The following is a 24,248-nucleotide window of genomic DNA, read 5'->3' on the forward strand; positions in this document are numbered from 1 at the left end:
TGTTCCTCTGACTTCTGCTGATATATGTGCAGTCGTCACTGGATAGATAACCCTATATAATGGGCACCCTTGGGTGATAACATGAGCCCGGCGGTCGGCTCTGTCCATGGGGTCATGCTCAGTTGTCATGCAACCACTGGTTGTCATGGCGGCAGTGCTCTTGGCCTAGTTACATTCTAAAACTATGGGATGGTTCACCTGTGGAACCAACATCTCACACTGATCTCAGTTCATTCAAAGACAAGAAGTTAACAGGAAAGTAGAATATCCTGATGATTTTATTTCATCATAGAGTATTATTTTATCTCTATATGGAATCGAACATGTCTGGGAATCAGATACTTTGTCCTGTTGCTCATCACGGTCCTCACTTTTTTTTTCTCTCTCTAATTCGGCTGCAGTTATAGATATTTATATGTATTTATATTATTACTAGATTAGATTACTGAGCTGCACTCTCCAACTTCTCAGGGACTGCGACTCTTTTGCACATTAGTCTCTGTCTCTAGAGGGGACTGTGAGGTGCCATCCAGACGAACTGAAACAGGTCAAAATACCATCTCTGTTATAGGCAAGAAAAGCTGGAGTAGTCTCCCAACAACTATTCATGAAATCTACACCTTTTCTCCATTTAAAAAAGAGCTAAAAAAAAAAAAAAGTTTCAAATCAGATCAAACCTGTGAACACCTGTGATGTCTGAACAGCATTTCATTTCCATTTCAGTAGTTATTCTTCTTGGCAGTTTTGTATTGTATTTATTGTATTAATAATGTATTGTATGATGCACACTTTTATGTAGTAATGTGTTGTATACATTGTATTGTCTTGTTTGTATGTTTAGTCTGCTTTCAGATGTTGAGGACTACGGGTGGAAAATAGTTCCCAGCTAAATCCGGCATATTTACACAAAATAATGGTTTTTTTTGTACTGAGCGTTCATTAATATGCACTGTCCTCATCAAATAAACAGAGAAAGAAAGAAAGTACCTTATTGCACGCAACATTGCACACATTTGCATCCTAACAGCACATATTGTTTGCACTGTTACTGCACTGGACTGCACATACTGTATTTTAAATTTCTTTCTATATACATTGATTGGAGCCTTTCTGGATACATTCATTCTTTATTGTTTCTCATGTTTATGTACATATTCTTGAGTGTTTTTATATTTTATATATATATATATATATATATATATATATATATATATATATATATATATATATATATATATATATATATATATATATAATAAATTATTTTTATCTAGCCGAGAACTGCCTCTAAGAAAAATGTTGTTATGTGCACATAATGACAATAAACATTCTTGAATCTTGAATTACATTAGATTAGATATGTGTTCACTGTATGTACACATCTAAAGAAGAATTAGAAGATAAAAAGGAGCAGAAAATAATAATAGCAATAACTATAAAAACAGTTGTAAAAACACACATGCGCAGTAGAAGTACTTGTAGTAATAACCAACAAAGGCAGTAATTAATAATACTGATCTACCAGACACCTCACATGCCTTGGTTTTGTCACTAGGTGGTGCCAAAGCATCATCCAGCCACGTCGCGCCCCCCTCCCCACACCCAAGGGTTTTTTCCTTTTTTGTTTTTTTTTTTTTGTTAAATGGACTCGCCCATGAGCCGTCCCCTTGTGACTAAATCTGTGTCAAGTCAAACGGAGATAACAACAGCGACACAGGAAATACAATGACCTTCCCTTCTAAATAAGGTGAGAACATGTCAAGAAAAAATGTCAAATATATTTTGTGTCACATTTGTATTTATCATATGTTTATGTTTTTGTGTGTTTTATCTTCTTCGTTGCATTGTGATGGATAAATATTTGCACAGGGCCAAAGACAAATTTCTAACAAAGAGTTGACATTCTAATATTCTAGAATATTCTACTCAATAATGGAATTCTAGAATAATTTGTTCTAGATTTAATATAGTCTATTCTATTCTATTCTATTCTATTCTATTCTATTCTATTCTATTCTAGAATTTACTTCATACTTTTTTCTGTACTTAGATACTTGATATATATTTTTTTTATATTTTTGAAGTACTTTTTATATTTCTTATTTAAATGTTTATTTTTTTATATTCCTATTCATATGCTGCTGTAATACTGAAAATTTCCTCTAATCTTCTTTCTTTATTTCTTTTTTTTTTTTTTTTTTTTTTAATCTATGGCATATCTGTATATAAATTGCATTGTTCTGTGTTTTTCAATTTTCGTAACGCTACTTACATAACACTAAATTGTATTCTATTCTATTCTACTCTAGTCTGTTCTATTCTATTCTATTCTATTCTAGTCTAGTCTAGTCTAGTCTAGTCGGTTCTATTCTATTCTATTCTATTCTATTCTAGTCTGTTCTATTGTATTGTATTGTATTGTATTCTTTTCTATTCTATTCTATTCTATTCTATTCTATTCTATTCTAGTCTAATCTAGTCTAGTCTAATCTAATCTAGTCTATTCTAGTCTAGTTTAGTTGATTCTATTCTATTCTATTCTAGTCTATTCTATTCTAGTCTATTCTATTCTAGTCTGTTCTATTCTATTCTATTTTATTCTATTCTATTCTATTCTAGTTGATTCTATTCTATTCTAGTCGAGTCGAGTTGATTCTATTCTATTCTAGTCTAGTCTAGTCTAGTTTAGTTTTATCTAGTCTATTCTTCAGTGTTTTTGTATATTTCTTTTTGTATATTGTTGTGACATCGGTTTCTTCAGACCTTTAAGTATTACTTATCCATATAACACATATGCATTGGGATGTCCAGTTATTTTATCTGGGTATTTAGGTATTTTAAGATTTTTGGGAGTATTTTCAAGATTTTGTGGCTGTTTCACGGTCTGTTGTTACATTTTGACTTCTTATGTTAAACCCAGACGAACCAAATTGAACATCGTTATAATTGTCGTATCTTATTATGAAAGTGTGTCCCGGAAGTGCCGGTTGTGTCGCGTGCGTCTGACCGTGGCGTGTCAGTCACCATGGTGGCATACAACAGAGTACAGCGGCGGACCTCTCCTCACTGTTAGACCCGTTAAAAAATGCTCATTTAAGGCGTTTTCTAAGTGAGCGGACCGGGGTCTGCCTCTGGTAATGGGCTCCAGGCTGCCGTGGACCGGTTAACCATTAGCTGCTAGCTTACTTTGTGTGTTTCGGCGGTTCTCCATGGGATTTCTTTTCGTCGCTAGCAGAATGCTGAAGAGACAAGGAATAGCTTTGATGAACGCTGTGTTGAATAGAGGGACAGTTTTACATTTAAGAGAATAATTCTAACAGCGTGTTTGTGGGACGGCTTTTTTTTTTTTTTTTTTTTTGACAGAAGTTGGGACCGGTGCTAGCGGCGGTGGCACTCCCCGTCTCGGGCCGGGCGTTAAGAAAGAGACACCCCGAGTAGACTCCTCGGCTGTCGGGCTCAAGTCGTGGCCTGGCTCCGGGCACTCCCAGCTCATCCGTTAGCCTCGGAACACAGCCGACAACAAAACACCAAGACAGCAGAGGACTTCTTTTGTATTTATCTCCACTTGTGGATATTTATAACTGAGTATTTTGTAGGTTAACGGGTCCAGTATCCCTTCAGGCGGCGTCTTCCAAAACAATGGCGTCTTATGTGGATAACAGCTTTCGACAGGCTGTGATGATGAATCCGGCTGAGAGGACGCAACAGGTCAGAGAACATCATTTATTCTGTCGAACTAGCCATTGCATCTTCTTGTTTGGGTTTTTTTTTTCCCCTGTGCACTCAGTTGCTGCCTTCGATACTTGCAGGGTTGCAACATCCCCTGCAAGTATTTCTGTGCAACTGTTGCCATTGAGCTTGTCCCAGTGTACGTGTGGCTACATCCCGCTAAGCCTCTATCAGCACAGATAATCATGAACACTTAACATAACAGGACCTACGGCAGTGGTGGGAGCAGGAACACGACGAAATCTGTGCGTTGTGGGTTCTCATTTAGAGCTTGTTCAGTCAGGACTAACCAGGGAGAAGCATCATTTCAGTTTCATGCAGCTTGAATCTGGAATAGTCTCTGTGATGATGATGTTGAGGTGCAAGCTGAAAGCACCTGAAATGGTTTTGTCTGCACTCTTCTCTTTTTTATCTTAACCATTTTATTTATTTATTTATTTATTTATTTATTTATTTCCTAATACTCTATTTAAAATTCTCTCTTTTATTGTTTTTTAATCTTTTGTCTTACGTATGTGTTTAGAACTTGTCTTGCATTTTTATGAAGCACTTTGAGTATGAATTGTGCTATTGCTACAAATAAAATAAAGAAAAAACAGCCTACACGATATCCCATATACTTCTGAGAGCCTGCAGTGCATTTTTGCTCTGTATAGTGGACAAGTGTTACATCTTTATTAAAAAAAACAAAAACATTATTCACTGCAAACAACATTCTATAAAAAATGCATCTGAAATAATATTGCATCATGTTGTTTCTAATCAATGCAGGTATTTATTGTTAAAAAAAAAAAAAGGCAGAATTTGTACTTTCCTGTCTCTCAGGAGGATATGAGGCTAATTTCCACATTAAGACATACCATTTCTGACTGGCGCATGTTTCCTGCTATTGCTCTTTTATCTATGGCATCACCCATTGTCTTAGCACATGCCAGCTCATCTGATCCATGCAGTAGCTTCCCCTAGTTAGACAGCTTCTCATCATGCAAATCCAATGGGCTGTGGTTATTACGCTTGCTGTACTAACACACCAAATCTTGCATGCATGGGTTTAGTAGCCATGCTTTGCAAGTGCACTTACTAAATCCATTCTGGTTGCAAAAATGGCATCAATCATTTGAGCTATGCTTCCACTTTGGGTGGATGCTGCAAAGGCTGTGCACACAATGGGGGATCAATAGACCACTTAAATCTGTGGGCTACAGTTGGTGGCATGGTAGTCCACTGGTCTATATGGCATTGAGTTAACAATTATTCTGTCACTGAATGCTTGTTAGGCTCATGGTCTTTGCAGCTTTGTGCTGGCTGTAATTTCTATGGATGACAGGTGCCTTCATGGCTGTGGCAACAAATACCAGGATCTGTCTGGCAGCTGTAGCAGCAGTCCTCATCCAAGACAGGACTAAGCATTAACAGGGACTTTTAATAGTCAGTCAACAAGTCAGAATGCTTTTGGTGATTTAACCTGTAGACTTGTTTCCCAAAGCACTCTGTGTTCTCCTCAAATTTGCTTGTCATTACATCCACCGAGGAAGTAATGTGATCACTCCCGTTTGTCTATCCGTCTTTCAGCAGGATGCAGCAATTTCCATGAAATTCGTAGGAAAGGGAGGGCATGGGAAAAACTCAAACCCCTTAAGTTTTGGAGCAGATCCATAAAAAGGGGTGGAGGCTGGGTTTGTTTTTTAGTCGCTTTAACACGCGAGAGTCCCAGGCAAATGTAGAATGGTATTAAAAAATTAAAAAATCATGACCAGGGACTATTACTGACAAATTACAGCATCTGTTACCATGGTTACAGTCAGTTAAAATAACCAGTGGCGCCAACTGACAAAAATGAGGGAAACTGGGGTCGTAATTTGTGGTTTGTTTGGACATGAGTAATATTGTGGAACGAGAGAGTGGACTCTGATTTGTAAGTGTTAGTAGCCTAAGTGGAGAATCATATGTATTGTTGCTAGTTGCAGCTTCTGAGGTTCTTAAAAGCTTACAGAATTGGAAAATGAAAAAAACCCAAAACAAAACATGAAATTCATGAGCTGCAAACCAGTCAGATGAAAAGATACTGAGGTGTGGATGAGATGTACTAAAATGTAATCGCTGGCATGATTGTGGTTCCTCAAAAGACTGGAGTAGTGGTATGAACGCATGCTGTGTACATATGCATACATGACTTTTAAAAGTCATTTAAAATAAAAAAGACAGAATAAATGGAGTAGAGGGAAATGTAGGTCTCGCTGTGGCTAAATGAAATGTTTAACAATTGATTTATCATGTGACTGTGCTTTGATTGGCCTTTTCTCTGAATAACAGCACCTTTCCCAGTCTTCCTTTCAAATGTCTTAAGACTGCAGTGGCTGACACAGTTTATCCTAATGGTGTTGGCATGGCCTCTCTGTCAGGATTAGCTAACGGTTAAAGGGATCTGTCTTTATCGCTCAAGACTGACCACAGTGGGATTTGACCCTCTGCTTCACCCTATTGTCACATGACAGGTTAAATAACTGACCACTTGACAGCTTCTGACCTCACTGCCTTTGTCAGCCTCCCTTGCATGATTTTTTTTTTTTTTTTTTTTTTTACAGTATCTAGCAGAGTCCCGGCTAATTGAACATGGACAAAAGACATTCACTGCTTGCAGACGCAGTAGGAGGAGGATACAGTTTTGTCTGTGAAACGCTGCTCCACATTATTGCAGTTGTGATAAGAATTAAGATGACATGGCTATTTTTCATTTGCAGTTGAAATTCTTATATTCCAGAAAAAATGCTGCAGTGTTAGTCACGATATAATCCGTTTGAGTTGGAATAAAAGCATAGTTTCAATATCTTTCAGTAGTTTGCAATAGCAGCAGAACACAAATATCCTCTATTTTACATGCTGAATCTGAACTTACACAGAAAACTGGTTGATGGGTTTTATCCTTTTACCTTCATGAAGGTTGATGGACTTTTAACTGAGAGGAGCTTCTCCTCTGCTGTCTCCTTTCAGTGATGCCCTTTTATTTTCTCTACAGATAACTGCAGGGGACAGCCATATTATCAGTTTTGCAGATGACATGGTGACAGTGAGCCTCCCTCAGGAGGGACAACTTGTGGTTGTATTCAGCCCAATGAAATGTTGCAGAAGGTAGTTCAGGGTTTTAGGTGCTATGATAGCTATTTGCTGTTGTTCTTCTTGTTGTTATTTACTAAAAACAGTGCATTTTTGCATTTGCACTTGTATTATAACAGTATTTAGAGATCCGCTCAAAGCAATGCAAACAATCTTCTAATTGAAGCCAATTTCACCCTCCCAATTCAAGAAATAATAGATATCCCATAAAACAGTCTCTTTTGAGCTTATATTTCTGTTGCTTCAGTTTTGGCACTATACCAAAAACACTTAGGTACACTACCGTAAATTTCTGATAGACTGCTTAGATTATTTTTTTGCCTTGTGAATAGGTGTTTTTTATTTATCTAATATCAATACCTGTTGGCCAGATAAACTCAACTGTTTATATTGTTATTTTAAAATCAGGCAGTTGAGACTGTTTTTCAACATTTTATTCCTATATTTTATTGAAACTACCAGTGTAAACTCCATCTTTATGTTTAGGATTATAGCATTGGCATCTTTGACATCCAATTTGAAAATGTAGGTGTTGAGTGTGAATTAACATTGTTGTTTCAGCTGATGCTAGTGAATATTCTTTCTGTCCTTTGTGTCATGAAGTCAATACACCAGCCTTTTTGTACCTTTTGGTGCAGATGTCAATACTAGGGACTGCATTAAGGAAGACATACAACACCAACTGACAGGAGGTAATGTGTGAAATCACTCAGACAAACAAAAACCTGACTCCCTGGCCATCCAGCTTAATAAGTCTGCTTTCATTTGCACAGGCATTTTTCTGCAGTAAGTAGCTGGATTCAAGATGAACATGTCATCTTCTTTAGCCAGGTGGCAAAGCTGAAGTTCACGAGCACCAGCCCCTCAGTGTTATGACCCTGCTTCATAGTCACATATCTGGAAGGACATGCAGTCCACTTTGTTTCAACATATCCTACACTAGACTCAGTACTGGGTTGTTATTAGAGTTCACACAAACAAGGGAGAAATATGTGCATTTTGGGCATTTGTTGGACTTTTAACGAGTGAGATAAGAAAATGATGAGAGTCCAACTAAAATACTAAAACCAAAAAATACTAACATATTCCTTTGTCTGCAGAATGGCCATGGCATTGCAGAGACGAAATGGGGTAAAGAAAATCACTGAAATGCCAACACAGCAGGACTGTGCCCTTTCATTGTATAATAATACAATCAGAGATGCATTAGCTCTTAAAATTATTTTAAAAAGAACAACATTTACTTGCAAATGAAGTGGAAACTGGACATCCAATTAGCATAGATGTGTGTGATAGAAAATAAGAGCTCTGTAAAAGCCATTGTTTTACTCATTACATTAAAACATCAAGCAATATTCGATGATTAATCCAGCAAGCATGTGTACATTCCTAACAATGCAACAGTAAACCTGAAGGGGAAATGGTTTCAGTGAATGATGAGCACAAAGCTGCCGGTCTCTCAGCATCCTGCTGTGTCCAAGCAGGAAGAGGAAAGGCGTCAAGATGCTGTTTGAACTGAAGCAGGAAGAGTGGGCTGACAACAGCACCCCTTTCCCCTCCGAAGTGGTGTTTTTATTTTCTGAAGCTGGGTGTTGTTTTGTGACTGCCTTCCTATTTTTGTCATGGCGTCAGGAGCATGTGGACATCTATTTAAAAGCCCTGCGAATCACTGGCTCAAAAAGTAGGACGGACTTCTGCAGCAAGTGTCTTCTGGAGTTGTAATGGTGTAATTTTCCCAGGAAACGGAGGGTTTTGTCCAAAACTCCCATGCATCCTGTAAATATAGGCGCTGGTTGCCTTTTCCTTGCAGGCTGCCGCTCTTGCTCCTGGAGAAGTGATGTCACATGTTATTCTTGTATTGAAAGTAGAGGCTGAAGCGGTTACACACACCGTGGTCACAGTGACGTATTCCTCCTGGTTTAAATACAGGGAATGATTTCAGGAGGGAAAAAAGAAACAAATGCACCAGTGTAAGATGCCTACACAAGCAGCGTCTCTGCACAACATCAGCTTTTTCATTCACAAAACTTCCAAAAGGTATTGACTCTCCTATTGAACTTTGTCATTGCTAAGGCTGCAAAAACTGAAGAGAAGGGCTAATCTCAAATATGTGACCTGAGTGCAGGAATATGACATTTATAGCTGATTTATGGTTAAATTGTTCTACTAAATGCCTGATATCATTATCGTTGTTGACTGGAAGCCAAAAAAACATTTACATTCCAGACGCTGTTGCGTACTACAAAAACAAGGATATTTTTGTAGCCCAGGCGCCTGGTGGCTCCTGAAAATCTAATAACGAAAAGACCAATCCAGTGTAGTTTATGTTTAAATGCACCACCAAGATTGTAGAAAGTTAAATGCACAGTGGCCTTTTCACTGTGTGAATCATGAAGGGAAACACTGGTGGAGCACAGAACCAGGCTAAAGCTCTTGATTTGTGACTAATGTTGGTGTATTTCTACTTTTCTCATTGGCTGGTTATCTCTATTTTTAAGCGCATGGCCACGGTAGGTGTATATATGCATTACTTCACATTGAGTTTTGTTGATTTGTGTAGACATAAATATTTCATAAAATGAGCATCATCTTCTATCAAGTAGTTTACCTTTTAATGCCTTGACAATTTTTTATGCTTTTGCTTGTGAAGTAACGATAAGAAGGATTTATTTTCAGTAAGAATGTGTGAGTGAATGAATAATGGATCCATTGTATGCACTTTGAGGATGCGTTAATAGAAAAGCGCTATATAAATCTAATACATTATTATTGTTATTATTATTTTCCCATTTTTTATTTCCACTATTACCTATGTTATACTCTTGAAGACGGATGCGCAAAGACCTTGGCTTGAAAATGAAGCTAATGCAGAAGTATCTTAAAGTTGTTGTACAGTTTACAGCCACAGGGTGTGGCTTCCAAACATTCTGTGCCATGTAGACTTGTAATGAACTTCTCTCCAAAACTACTAAGTGAGCAGTTGTTCTTTGCAGGAGTCATTCTGGTCTCATCAATTTGAACTGAAACCTCTAATAAATGATCTAGTGGTCTGTGTTTATAGTTTTCCTCCATTAATTAAATCTCTGGGCAAATAGTAGCTTTGATATGTCGATATGACTGCTCATTGGCCAAATTGGGCTTTTGCAGTTTCGGTTTATTTGATAAAGCATATTTTTTTCTTGACCGACAACTTGACTAGTTGTTTTTAACAGGCTGCACTAACAAGATGGTACAGTGACTCTCAACCAACGCTTGATGTAATTTACTGTTTAACCACCTCGTTAAACTAGCTTTAGCATTAGCTTCCCTCTGACCCCTCGCGCGCTTATAGTTGCGCCCTTTTTGTCCATATATGGTAATTTCTAGCTTCTGGTAAAATCACAAACTACTGGCTTGAAAACTGTGGGTCAGAAACTAATGTGTGACATCACATTTACGTCATTCACTAATTACATTCAGTCTATGGTAAAGACACACTAGACTTCTCGTGTTATTGTCCGATGAATGGGACTATACAGAGGAATATAGGAATAAACAGACTGACTGTTAAATCACATTGAACGTGTTGTCTCTTAATCTTCATTGCTTATTTACAATATTTTCCCTCCGTTACAGTGGTGATGTGCAGCAACGAAGCTGAAAGAAAACAAATGAATGTATGGATACTTGTGCTCACTTCTTTAGAAACTTTTTATTTTTTTATTTTTTATGTTTATTATCTGTTCCAGTTTTTCCTCAATTTTTCACAAGTATGGTAAAAGTAAGACCCCAGAAACTGGGGAAAACCCAGATGGTTATTGTTGTTGCACTAAAATGTTTGTGTGCAGCGTTTCAAACGAATATAAAAAAACATTATCAGTAGTACATTACCAGTACGACATTTGTCCTTAGGAGGTACATGAAAAAACTGTACGTTTTGCTAAGTGTGCAGAAGTATCCTAGATATCCTTTAGCAGAATCACACCAGTGTTCCTTTTACAGCATCAGAGGGTGAGGAGAAGTTGAACTAGCACAATTTCAAAAATGTTTATCAAGAGACCACAAGCTGAGGTGCTTATTTTGCAGTTTTTTCTCTCTACTGTACGTTCCTGTTTTGGTCTTTTTATTTTCCTTAAAGTGTGCTGAGAACTCACTCCAGGTTATGCCATTTATTCGGCACTTGCTTTGATGTATTCTATTATTCAACAAATCTTGAGAAAAATAACAGAATCTTTTACCTCCTTTTGTTTCCATGTCCATAGCTCAGTGGACCCCTCAGTCCACCCCTCTGTAATTTTAATTATCATATGCCTTGCTGAGGTTGCGTCGCTTCTCGCCTTTTGTCTTGTCAGATGGCCTGTTATGTTGCAGTCAGGGTCACAATGTACATTACTTGCTGCTGAATGACACACAGTATAATGCAGAAGACATATTTCTTTTCCTTATGTTCGCATTCCATGAGATATTTTTAAGACAAAGAAAAACAACTCTGGAGTCAAGGCTCCACAAATTCCATTGGCCTTCACAGCAGAACGCAACAGACCTCATGCCACTGAGAGACCACAATCTTTACATAACTGAGCCGGAGACCCACTTGGCTGCACAGTGAGCTTAGAGAATAAACCATTCCTGACGTGCACTATTTACATGACTGCTATTGAGTTACGCTTCTTGCTACGTCTGTCATTAAGAGCTTCATTCCAGAAGGAGATTTTGGAAATTTCAGCATGTGGAAAAAGTGACACCTCCATTAACAGGAGAGACTGAAACAAATGATGGTACTTTTTGAAGGAAACCTCTAAATCCCTCAGTGACATAACCACAGCCGCAACAGCTAAATTATTAGTTGAGTAATAAAATGGGCAGCTACGTTGATAATTGAGATAATTCACTGGGTTTTCAAGCAAAAATGGCAAACATTTGCTTCTGAAATGTGATGATTTTACCAGTTTTCTGCATTTTTTGTTTTACTTGGGTAACACAAGAGCAAGGTAGGCAGAAAAAATATAATGAAATCACTGTGGATGTAAAGAAAATTATCATTGAATAGTCGTTGTTATTGGGAGTTTAAGATTTTGTTTTTGCTTTATTTTATATGCACATAAACATAAATTTTCATTGGAAGCACAAGATATGAAACTGTAATTTTACTTATTTGAAGATACAGTAATGTAATACAAAATTAACATACAGAACTTTAACCTCAAAGTATTAATCCCATAATACTAACATTGTCAATAAAAATGAAGGATTCTTGTATTAATTAACCTTTTTATGTGTTACTGTTACAGTTAGGTTATCAAGATAGACATCGAGCAAACCACTTCGAGTGAATTTGTGTTTCAGTCTCGGTCCCACATAGTACAAGCTCAGTGTGGTGTATAATCTGGTGCATAATCCTCCCTCTTGGTGAACAGCTCAGACATGACGTGGATCAGATGGAGAGCTGATTAATTTGTGTGATTAGAGATCTCTAAATCTAAGTATACGGGTTCACCATGCAGCTTATGCTTGTTTACACTGCTCATAACAATGGCACTTAAAGATGGCTGCTGTTATGTGAAAAGGGTCAAGATCAGGGCAAGGGTTTTTTGGCAGAGCTGGATATAAACAAAATCGAAATGTTATTGTCCGTGAGGGTCCTTATTTGGAGATTATTATATAAACTGTGCTACGCAAGAGTCAGTGGTCAATCTTAGTAGTAATTGAAATTCTATGTTTTATTTAATTAATTTTCATAGACATGAAATGTTGCTGCATTGCATACATTTCAGTTGAAGACAGAAATAATTTTGCATTTTGACATTGTATAAGTCACAGGTGCTAAATATCCTGGTCTTTATTGTAGCCTGGCTTATTATCTGTAAGGTTTATGTATCTGTAGAGCCAGTTTCATTAACACTATTCATCCACTGAGTCGCCTGCTTAAGTTAACGTGTTGAAATATTCATAAGGCACTGATAGTCTTTCTCTCTGCCCTGAAATGCTTCCTGCTATGAACCCCGTTAGGAAATGATGCAGCGACTACAATAGTTTTCATGTCTACAGTACTCTGCAAAAGTCCTAGTCTGACACTAGGTTTTGTGTTTTAGTAAAGTTCTAATGGCCACACATGCATTTGTCAGTCTCTGTATTAAAATCCAACATGGATATAAGTGAAGGATGTACAGCAGTAAAAACAAAAGTTTCAGGGAAAAGAATTCTATAAACCAAAGTGGTAGTATTTAGGATTTAACATGTCTTTAACCCTTTTGTTCAGATAAAATGAGATTTACTCCATTAATTGTCTAATGTTTTATACCATGTTTCATTCAATACATGTCAGATGTGTAGTGACTTTAACCTTTACAACCCATTTAGTTCAGTTTTTTTGTGTCTTTTAAGGCTGTGCACGTATTTCCTGTACTTTTTTTTTTTTCATCTGAAGAAAACGGAATGAGAAATCATTTCAACTCTGCAAAAATGACAAAATTAAGGCAGCTCAAGATTTTTGCACAGTACTGTAAATATTCCAGTTTTTGTCCTCATTCACAAAAACACATGGGTATCATGCAAGAACATTTTAGTATTTAGTGTGCTTTATTTTTGTTTAGCACGATGAGCTTGTATGATCTGCGTCAGATTCAGGAAATGCTTGTATGTTTAGAAAACCTTGTAAAGGATTTGCATTAACATGATGTCTGGCTGTGTCAAACAGAACAGCAAAAAACTACAAAGTGTGTAGGGGTTTCACAGTCAAAGTTGCTTCTATGTAATGAAACAGTATTATAGTGGGGAATATATTACAACAAAGTAATTCCTACAACAGGACCAGATCACTTGCCAATTGTGTGTCAAAATCCAGAAAAAGAGATAACAGTGAATTCAGCATGTTCTCATCACTTGTCATGTATACAAATCACTCATATGTGGCATTTAGGAATGCATAATTTAGTACACATGGTTCCTGTATGAAGCCCATTGTTCCCACTAAGCTGTATTTGAAATAAGCATTCCACTAATATTCCTGTTTACGTTCATGCTTGCATAACATAGCGTTGTTACCATGAGGCCTGATAAAGCTTTTACCATTAAAGACTTACTCTTTCATTCCTTCATCAGCATTACTTGATATCATGTCAGTGGTGTTGATATCTTAGACCCTAAAAATGTTTAACACGGTGGCTTGGGGGGACGGTACTTGGGAATCCCTGTATGTGTCAATGATTCAACAAAATATTTATACTGTTATTCATCTTTTATTTATTGTATTTATCATGCCCTTTATAAAAACATCACCCAAGTGTTCCTAATGCATAACAGGAAGAAAACAGTGTTCAAACAAAACTGGGCAGCCGTAAAAGATATTTATAGTAACAGAAAATGTTTAATTAAAAGTAGAGTTCTGTGTAAACAAGTACAATAATTTCCTGTAAGACATTGTGGAGTAGAAGAATATTATACTTCTTAAATCCACTTTGGTCAATTTATTGTTTGTCTCAATGCTTTAAAAAGCATGTAGACATAGTTTTGTGGTTCAGTGGTTTCTATTTACAAGTACACTTTTTTAAGAACATAAAAGTTAGAGGGGGCAACTGCCCTTCCTTGCCCCATTGTAGACCCATCCCTGGAAATATGATGAGAAATGTGGGTTTTCCTTTGGACTTACATGTGCACTCAATTCTGAAAAATGCTTGGCTGGTCAGTTTGGATGTTACACGTTGACCTGACCATAAGGCTGTAAGTCACAAACTGCAGGAAAATGCTGAACTGACACTAGTCGCTGTTCCATTGACCCTCAAATTCTGCAAATATAACTTGTGCATAAAAATTTACCTAATGGAAAAAGAACAATTTTGCCAAAACTCTTGTTTTTCGGTTAAACATTTTCGTGCGCTGGCAAGAGGTGGTTTTTTGGGCGCAGCACAAATGGTATATCACGCAAAACTGCAATGGAAAGACCTTTTTCCGCAACTAGAATCATGTGAATAAAAAAAAACGGAGGTTGACAGATGTTACAAGAACTGAAGAAGAAGAGTCTTAAAAGAAACATGGCACTGTATGTGTGGACACACCAAGAAACTGAATCATTTTTTAATTTAGTACGGGATAGAGGGGTAATATGTTATAATAATGAATAAATCTGTAAATCAACACAATATTTATGTTCATCGCCATGTTTATGGAATGACTTCTCGTCATCTCACATTAATAAATAAACAAATCATCGCATTTGTGATTTAATGGGAAAACAGACATCACGCACTTCTGTTTTTTCGACATTTAGTAAATAACGGTAAAGTTTTGCGCATATGTCCAATGGAAAAGCGACTACTGAATGTATGCATGTCTACAAAATTATCCTAAATCCACCTTAATAATATTAGATCGTCCCATGTTTGATCTGGAGAATGTATTAGGCTTAATTGAACATACAAGATGAATATAATCTATATCAGATTTGGTACATTATCACAGAGCAGCAGCTGGTTATTCGTGATCATGTAAACACAGTGAATGTGTCAGTTGTTTTTAATTTCTCTTTTACTTGGCTTACACCTTGTGGTAATGTATTTAGCTGTTATATCTTTTAGCCTAATTCATGTCGTTCCTCTTTGATCATTGTACAGTGCTGGTTAATTATGGTAATAATTATCATAATAATTATCTTGGTGGAAAATACAACGTAATTACTCTGCTCTTCAGTGCCAGAGGGCAAGTGTCATCTTTACAGCCAATCAAATCCCAGTAATACGTTTAACCCAATTCTAACAGCCAGTTGTGTGCTCTTATGTGAAGGAAATCCTCCCCGTTCCAGTGTAAACAAATACACACAAGGGGGCAAGGGGACTGGAAAGTGAGAGTGTGTGTTGATGACAGATTGGTGAGTAGTTTTCAGACACATTAATGGTTCCTCTGTGTGTAACTGCACATTTTTCGAGGTGATACTCATCACTCTGATATCCGCTTCATGTCGAATTAAATACATATTTTTGACCTGATGGAGTGTTTTACATTCTTTTACGGAGGCCTTCTAGTAGATGTCATACTGTAATGTTGAGTCATAAGGCTGTTTTTTTGGATCTGCCACTGAACCTGATGCAGCTTGTCATGCTTCATGCAAACTGTGGTTTATTAACATCTGCGGTGGGAGGCAGGTGATTACTTGCCATGTCAGCCAATGGAGGTGATTTATTTCGGCGCTAACGTGAACAAAACAGCTGTCTTTGTTAATGGATGTTGTTGTCAAGAGTGAAAACTGCTGCAGAAGCAGTCCTTCAGCAGTGCCAGAAGGGAGAGCCGGAAGAATCGGGCAGCCTTAAAAATAAAAGGAGAAAAAAAAAAAAGAAAAAAAGAAGAAACCTACACACATTTTCCCCTTTTATATCAATCAGTGATTAAGAATACTGTTGTTCCACTTCCTGTGTGCAGTGGAGCGGATTGGTGTACGATATCTGACTTGCTGAAATCTTATCTTTGTAATTGGTCCCTCAGGGGTTGTCTAACCTGTAGCTGGTCACGTTTCCAACTCTGCAGCCCTCAGTCCCACCGTTACCCATCAGGGGAAAATGTCCATTCGCTGGTGAAGCCTGAACATAATCTGATTCTCCCTGGAATGTTTGACAGTTTCTCCCTGCTTCCTGCTTTCAGTAAGAAGACGGATAATTATCTTTAGCTTCTCTGAACTGAAACACAACGATTATGTTCTCTTTCTAAGGCCAATGAGTCCAGATTACTTGGTGCCAGTGGAGATTATCAGATCACTCTGTCGTTCTCTTAAACCAGAAAGTTTGTGTGTGTTCAGACTTGTACAGATTTCACCTCTGGGACAATGAATGTTTTATTGCGGTGATGCAACATTTCTTTTTGTAGCCCAGTTGGCATTGATTTCAGTCTAATCGTGACTTTGTATTAAGCTTGTCTTGCACCATCAGAGCTCATACTTTTGCACTAAATGCCACAAGGGCACTTGCAGCTGAGCACTATTTATTGAATAGCATTAGCTCATCAGCTCCTTGGACTTTGCCCTGGCTAATTGACACTTGCCTTGGCTGACCTCAAACAGCCATCCACTGCCAGACGTTTTTCCCATATGGCCATATATTTCACTTACACTTCAACCATTCTTCCTCAGGCCAAACCCTTCACATTAATCATTTCAACCATGATTACCATGCAGATCTGCTTATGTGTTATGTAGCCTTGATGGAGTAACAAACAAGTCTCTAAAATAAACTTGCATAATGTCACATTGGCAGTTGCTTTTATAAGCTAATTCTTGATCTTCTTATAGCATTGTTTTTTATTTGTGGTTGAGAAATTTGTAAGCAATGTAAAAAGCTTCAGGGGAATGTAAATTAGAGAGAGGGACCTGAGTTTGGGCAACAATTAATCACAGCAACTAAGCAGTCATAAAGATGAAGTGGTTTTGAAAGTTTATTTACTGTAAAACCTGTTGTGTTCTCCATTTTCATAATAGCATCATACCATTCTTGTGACTCTGTGTCAAAAGCGAATAGTTGTACAAAGCAACTCGTCAGTTTCTGCTGCCGTTTGAAGTGAACTAAAGATGATTCAACTCAAGTGAGTAACCACTGATACTGGACTCTTTTATTGTGTACCACTTGAAATCCACTTCCACAAAGGAAGTCTTTGAAAATATACATTTTCTAAATGATTGCATCTTTTTTTAATTGTAAGAATTTGACTTTTTTTTTTTTTTATTTATTGAGATCTTTTTCCTTTTTATTATCAACTGAAAGATTTTCTAATGAAGTTTTTTTTCCTGACTATTGTCAAATTGTTCACCCTTTGTACAGTGTAGCAGCATAGTTTCACAGATCAAGACTGAAATCAAGTTTGCAGTCAGTGGTAGAGAAAAGCAAATACCACTACCACATTGTAAAACAAACATGTGTCACTATGACCCAAGTGGTGCTCAAAAGGTTCTCTTGTTCCTGGTATGCATTTGTTTTGGAAACTAAATGTTTTGTCATCCATGGAATTTCACCAGTGTGCTTAACTGTCAAAAAGGAAGGACTGATTTGGACATTTAAACAAATCTAAACAGCTTGAGAAATAAATTTTATATGAAAGATTTGTTTCTTATACAACATCAGTATGTCTATTTTCAGAGCAGATTTAACTGTAAATAGCTTACTTGCTGGTGTGAAAAGTGCCATGAAGTCTTTGCCTCTGAGTGTGGCTGTGTTCTCTTAGGATCATTTTATTGTCCTGCCTCACTGTGTAAGTTTGACTGCCTGTGGCTATGTTATTATTGGACTTAATGAAGACTGTATTTGATTATAATTGGAGGGAAAGATGCAGGCTATTCATGCATGCTTCCCTAAAGGTCTGAGTGCTTTGAATCCACCAGTAAGTGGTGTGGACCCAGTACAATGACTCCCTATTAGACCCAGCTTCTGCTTGTCAAAATGGTTTAAATCACAGCAATTATATTGTCGCTGCACTGGAAATAGCTGTTTTAGTTAAATTGTACTGACTGCAGTCATACACATTCCAAACTGACTCAAACAAAGAGTTGTATTATAAGCCTATAACCCGCTAGTGCATTTATTATTGGGCCTTACTTTAGATATTGTACAAAAATGAAAGAAAAAAAAAAAAAAAAAAAAAGAATCTTGTTGGATAATGGGAATTAAAGAACCAAGCGGTACTCATATAGGCTTTGTTCTAGACACTGTATGTACAGGAGCATGAGCAGTAAAATGATAGAAACAGTTTAATAAAATGTATATATTAAAAGTTGTATTACAACAAAGATGTTAAGTGCCACAAAAACGTGAGGGGATAGCAAAAAAATTTAAATGGGTTTAGCAAATGTCTGAGATGCTAAAAGAATGAAATGAAGATTAACTTTTTGTTTTACTTCGTCCTATGAAATGCTACAGAAGGCAAAAAGCACCTAAGTTGTGGCCTACAAAGTCACAATGGCATGGTTCTGCATGCTTCTTTTGTAAAACATCCTCAGGATATAGCCCTAAATCCCTGTCCGTCTGGAACTGAGGCCTATTTTAGTCTGAGTCAAGTGAAAGGCCTTGGGTGGGATCATAAGGCAATTCTGTAAACAGGAAATTTCCATTGAGGACTAAGCGAGCCGGGCACTCCAGTGTGGTCTACAAAAGAAATTTAGGTAATTCTTTTTTTGGGTTGCAGGTAGGGTTGGGCACTGTGGCCAGTAGTCATACTTAGAGTATTTTGTCGATAGCAATTACAGTTTGATAACACTACACTAATTCTTCTGATAATGCCTGAAGAAAAAAGGTTCACTGGCAAAACTTTTCAACACATTTGCATTTTCATCACCTCATTGTAAAGACAGATGTATTTTCGGGTATTTAAACAAAGCAAAATAAGAAAAAAAAATATGTACAGTTTAGTCTTGTAAGGGGTGCGGTTACATAAGTACAGATTTCTGAATTCTTGGTGTACTTGAATGCAACATCACACCTGTTTTACAGGACAAAACAAAGGAGATTTCATATTTCACAAGATGCAGTGAATACCGCCTTACATTCTTTGCTCAAGTAAAAATGTCCAAAGGTTAAATAGATTACATAAAGGTTATTGTGATCCTATTTTTTGTGTCATTGCCCAACCCTTGTTTCAAGGCGGCTGCAGAATAGTGCTGAATTGGATCAGCGTAATGTTTAAGATTGCACTCAGAATTATTAGACGCGATCTTCACAAAGGACGTCTTAGTTGGCTTTATACACCTAAGTGGCTGTCATTGTACTGCTATGTCTTTGTAGCTGTTGTGATCTTACTTGGCAGCCCACCAAAAACATCATTTAGAAACAACAGTGTCATTGTCTGCTTTGGAAGGTTTACAGTGTGACTATCACAGCCTTTGAGAGGAAAAGGTGAGGAGTCACACCTAACACGGGCAGGCGCTAGACCTTGTCACATTGTGATGGCAAACCATGAAAAGCATAAATTACAACGTCATTTAGCTGCTAACAAAGACAATGCTGCTGGCTCGCTCCCAGCTCTCAGAGAACATGCTGTTCATGTGCTGATACTGCATCACCGAGAGCCTCTGGAAACACTCCAGACATGCGACCAGCCGACCACTGGATTGTGCTTGAAATTAATTTAGGAATTTAGTGGACCAGATTGTCAGATTTAGAGCAAATCACATTTACCAAAGCCAGTTTGGTTTTAGCTTTATGAAGAGTCATGCATGCCATGTATGCTCCGTTTAGATTTTATTACTTTACAAGCTCTCTAATCTGTTCTGTCTGACAGGAATTATTTTTGTGCCATTTATAGCAGCTAATAATTTTTAATACAAGTATTGGCTGTTTATGGCTTTTCTGCTTAAAAGGTTGGGTGCACTTCCTTTTTATCATTATTTGCTTAAAGCTTTGGTCAATGGTCGCTCTTGTTCTCACACTAAAAGTTAAAAACAAAACAGGTTAAGCACAACAAGAGGGAAAAATGCAGTTTATTTGATTAAAAACATGTTTTTTGAAATATTAAAAGATTTGGGAAGAATATTATTAATAGTTCTTTTAATAGCACAGCATGAGGTTTTACAGGTTGAGGTTTTACATAAGATTTCTCACAAATTCCAAACTCCCTCTGATGATGACCGGGGACTGTTTGTGGCCTTGGGTCCTAAAAAGAAAATTCTGGCTTGTGTGAAAGCCTTTCTCATCGTGAAAGAGTTTCTCGGGTTGTTTCCTAGCAACCGGCAGTCAGAGTAGCATTGTAATGCAGGAATTACTTTATGCACAAGGCCATAGGAGATGCAGCAGCGATTTCAAAGATTGATTACTGAATTCAATAAATATTTCAAATGCACCAGGGGGAGGTTTGGGATTAATGGCTGCACAGTTTCGGAAACAAACCAAATGGATATGGTCACAATATTGAACCTAAGCAGTGGGGATTCAGTGTTATTTTTCTCCCATTGTGGATCTCAGGGGGGATTTCATTAGTAACCCTCCTCAAGCTTTTGGCTTCTATTTGTATCAAGTTAATTGAACAGAATAAAGCTGGAACCAAGTGTTTTTGGATCATTTAGGCCACCAAGCAAGCCATTTGCTTTGGGAAGATTAAAGCATACCCCCACCCCTATTTTATCCAGCCTACCCTTTTCTCCTTGTTGTTGCTTTGAGCTCTCCCATGAATTGATCTTTATATGTTGCGTAACGTTGTGATGATTGCGCTGCTCCTCTTTGAGGCCTTTGTTTGAGCGAGATGGAGCGGGTTTCATTTGGCCGGACAGTTGGCTTTGTTCCCGGGTACGGACCTGCGATGATGAGGTTCAATGACAGAGCAGAGAGATCCCTTTGTGTCCAGTATTGGTCAAAGTCCATCATTGAATCCACAGGGCTATTGTTGTGGTTAGCGCTGCATGTATTTAAAGCAACAGGATTAATAGTAACACAATGATTTTTGATTCTGCGCTAATGATTTTATTATGAGTATTTGTAGCTGAAAAGTGACAGTGATTATACAAAACAGGACTTGACAACTATGGCAGCCATGTGTGGTACAGTACTGTTTACAAATCTATGTAATGTTCCTCTTGTTAAATTGAGGTTTCCCCAAATTAAAACACTATTCATTGTGTTGTTGTTGATGCAGTTGATGTACTAAGCTGTCTGTAGTGGTTGACTGACTGAGGTTGTGGTCTGTCATTGTGGTTACATGGAGGCAATTGATTGGTGGTGGTTACTTAAATGCAGTCTACATTAATGCAGATGGCTCTGATTTCAGTGGAGAATCATGACTAGTGTTAAGTAAGAATGAAGTTATCAGTCATATCAGGTCTGACTGGTGATAAAAGATAAGCCAGACCATATTAGGTGGTAAAAAGCAGCTGGGGAAAACGCATTCAAACATGAGGTATATGTATCAAATAATATAAAAAAAGAAACACAATAGCTGAACTGTTTACTTCATGACTTCTGGAGGGTGGATCCGGAAAGTCTCCATATTCTGACAGAGGTTTTCCTTAAGTTTTTAGAGGTTGCGTCTGGGTTCCAGCATTTTTCAATACAAAATATAAACAATCAAAGACGTCAGACCCTCCTTTTATCATATGCACCATGCTGACTTCCAGGATTTGGATTCATGTTTCTGTGATCCATTGTTCTGAAGTTACTTGGGGTGGAGTGGATGCAATTTCACTGTCAATATTGTCAGTTCTATTTAGAGCTGAGTTTGAACAGCCCTGGTTCAATGACAAAAAATGAATACACTTCGTGAGCTTATGTAATAAATCTGAAGTTCAAGTGTTCAACTAAAAACTGAGGTCAGGAAAGCCAGATTAAGAAATAAAATGAAAATATGATCTCAGTTCTGGACCTTCTGGATCAGGATTCCTGGATTACTCTTTTTTTTTTTTTTTTTTTTTTTTACAGAGGAATAAGTGCCTTAACATCAGAGGCTATCACAAAAAAAATCTCCCATTGATGAAAAATTACTCAATAGAATTGCCAGTATCTTCTGGGGGCGGGGTTGAGATATGTAAATGGGGCAATTTTAAAGGCAAATTGTTTCAAGGCGGCTGCAGAATAGTGTTATTTAGTTTTTGAGCTACAAGTGCAGGCAGACCTGATTGCGATATCCTCATGGGAACAAGAATATTAAGTTTATTTTAACATCACTTTTACACCATTATTAATCCATCTGTATAGAAATGTTGAAAATCTGCAGCAGATAATAATAACAAATGCCCAAAAGGCTTAAAAACTGAACTTACATAAGTCCACCAGGGACCAACTGCAACCATTAGACTTGGGTAAAGCCATTTAGTACATTTTGATGCACTCCACATTGATTTTTACATTCATTTGGCTTAGGTGGTGCTTAGGGAAAACCCTGACTGTTGACTCAGATTTACTCATCAGCGGCACTGCTCCATTAAATGTAGTGGCAGTTAGATTGTTTATCTGGACTATTAATGGGCGGTAAAGTCCAATCTGAGGTCTTTAATTTACTTCCAATTTATGACGTTGGCTGTACGGTGACAGCTTTGACTCTTCGCCCTGTGTGACAGTTATAGGGCATTATGGGGCAAAACTGAATCAGCAGTTAACATTCAGTGTTAATTAGCTAGCTGCGAGTTCCTGCATCAGTATCTGTGTGGATGAGTAATGCTGAGTGGAAGATATAAATAAAGCAGCACCACTTTGATGCAGACAAGTTTATAAATACTTTGTACAACTTCAGTGTGAGCAATGCAGTTGGTACCTAAATGCTGAACATAGGTTTCCTTTCGTTATTCTCAAACTATTTCCTACCTAAGGTTTTAGACTTGATTCTTGCAAAAGTTTCTTTACTGTCATTTGTAGAAGTGGTTCCAGGTCCTCTAATTACAGCAGGAAGGGAACTGTCAGTTGCTACAGGCAGGTCAGGATTTTATCACAAATTCTACTTTTATTCATGAGGAGCATATATTACAGGAGCTGCAACAGCTACATCTTATGGTTGGTATATTCAGCGTTAAATCAGAATATATCAAAATCCAATTTGACTAAAAGCAAAAAGGTAGTAAAGTTTTTTCTTGGAAGGGTTTTATTCTTACAGTTAGTGCTCTCACAGCCATCAAGCTGCAGTTCTAACATTTCTTTCAGCCATTTGTCATTCTGTAAGCTGCATTTTGACATGGCATAAATGAGGCTCTTTATTTAACACAATCTTTCGCTGTAGAAGAGGTTGATGAAGGTTTGGCTGCACTCTTCTTTTTTGGGAAATGGTTGGCGAAAGATACATGCACACACTTCCAAACTTTCAAACATCTGTGTCAGCTGGCTTTAGTACTGATCAAAGCAGATTGGTTGGAGAGGTTAGTTACCCCTAAGCATTCATATATTACATGCTGAAATCAAGACAGATCTGCTGCTTTTAGTGAAACGTGCACATACTATTTATTTATTTATTTTCTTTCTTACAAATATTGCTTGAGTTTCTCCACTTTCTTAAAACCTCACTGATTTGTCGGTGTTGATAACTGGGCAGGCATCTTGATTTGCATGCCACAAGAGACTGAGTGCTTTTTAGTTCTTGGAGGGTTTATACTGGCAGCTCAAGTAGGTGCTGTTAAGCTCATTCACATGCCTCCCTGATTCCTGTTCCAGCCAGTCACCATGTCCACCAGCTGCCCGACCATGGTGGGAAATAAACAGCAGCTCCCAAGCACTTTTAAATTGTGTCTGTGACTGCTTTCCCATCCACTTCAGCCACCCACTGTCGTTCAGAGGTTTAAGTCTATTCAATAAATGCCGGCACACTGGTGCAGTAGTGAGAGTGGCTGGTGGTTAGAAATATTAAACGCCTTTGTGCCGAGTAGAAAAAGCATTTTCTGTCTTCTTACATGTCTGAACAGGTGGCAGTAGAAGTGGAAGTGTTTGTCCGGCACTTAATGCAGCATCAAAAGGGAGAAAGCATGGAGAAGGCCATGTGCTTTGCTA

General features: G+C 37.6%; 1 protein-coding gene across 11 annotated transcripts in view; it reads left to right on the forward strand.

Annotated features, from left to right (window-relative positions):
• The first annotated feature begins 3,005 nt into the window (after nt 1–3,005).
• rapgef2b (Rap guanine nucleotide exchange factor 2b) overlaps nt 3,006–24,248 on the forward strand; it is a 133,647-nt gene continuing 112,404 nt past the window's right edge. For 6 of the 11 annotated variants that reach the window (XM_030146381.1, XM_030146390.1, XM_030146385.1 and 3 more), the window contains exon 1: nt 3,640–3,708. In XM_030146381.1, coding sequence (XP_030002241.1) covers nt 3,640–3,708 — 69 coding nt within the window. Of the gene's footprint in view, nt 3,709–17,182; nt 17,386–24,248 lie in introns of those variants that run through there. The other 5 variants (XM_030146392.1, XM_030146386.1, XM_030146388.1 and 2 more) reach the window with 2 other exon arrangements.

The sequence above is a fragment of the Sphaeramia orbicularis genome, chromosome 10, assembly GCF_902148855.1.
Source record: "Sphaeramia orbicularis chromosome 10, fSphaOr1.1, whole genome shotgun sequence".
Lineage (NCBI taxonomy): Eukaryota > Metazoa > Chordata > Actinopteri > Kurtiformes > Apogonidae > Sphaeramia > Sphaeramia orbicularis.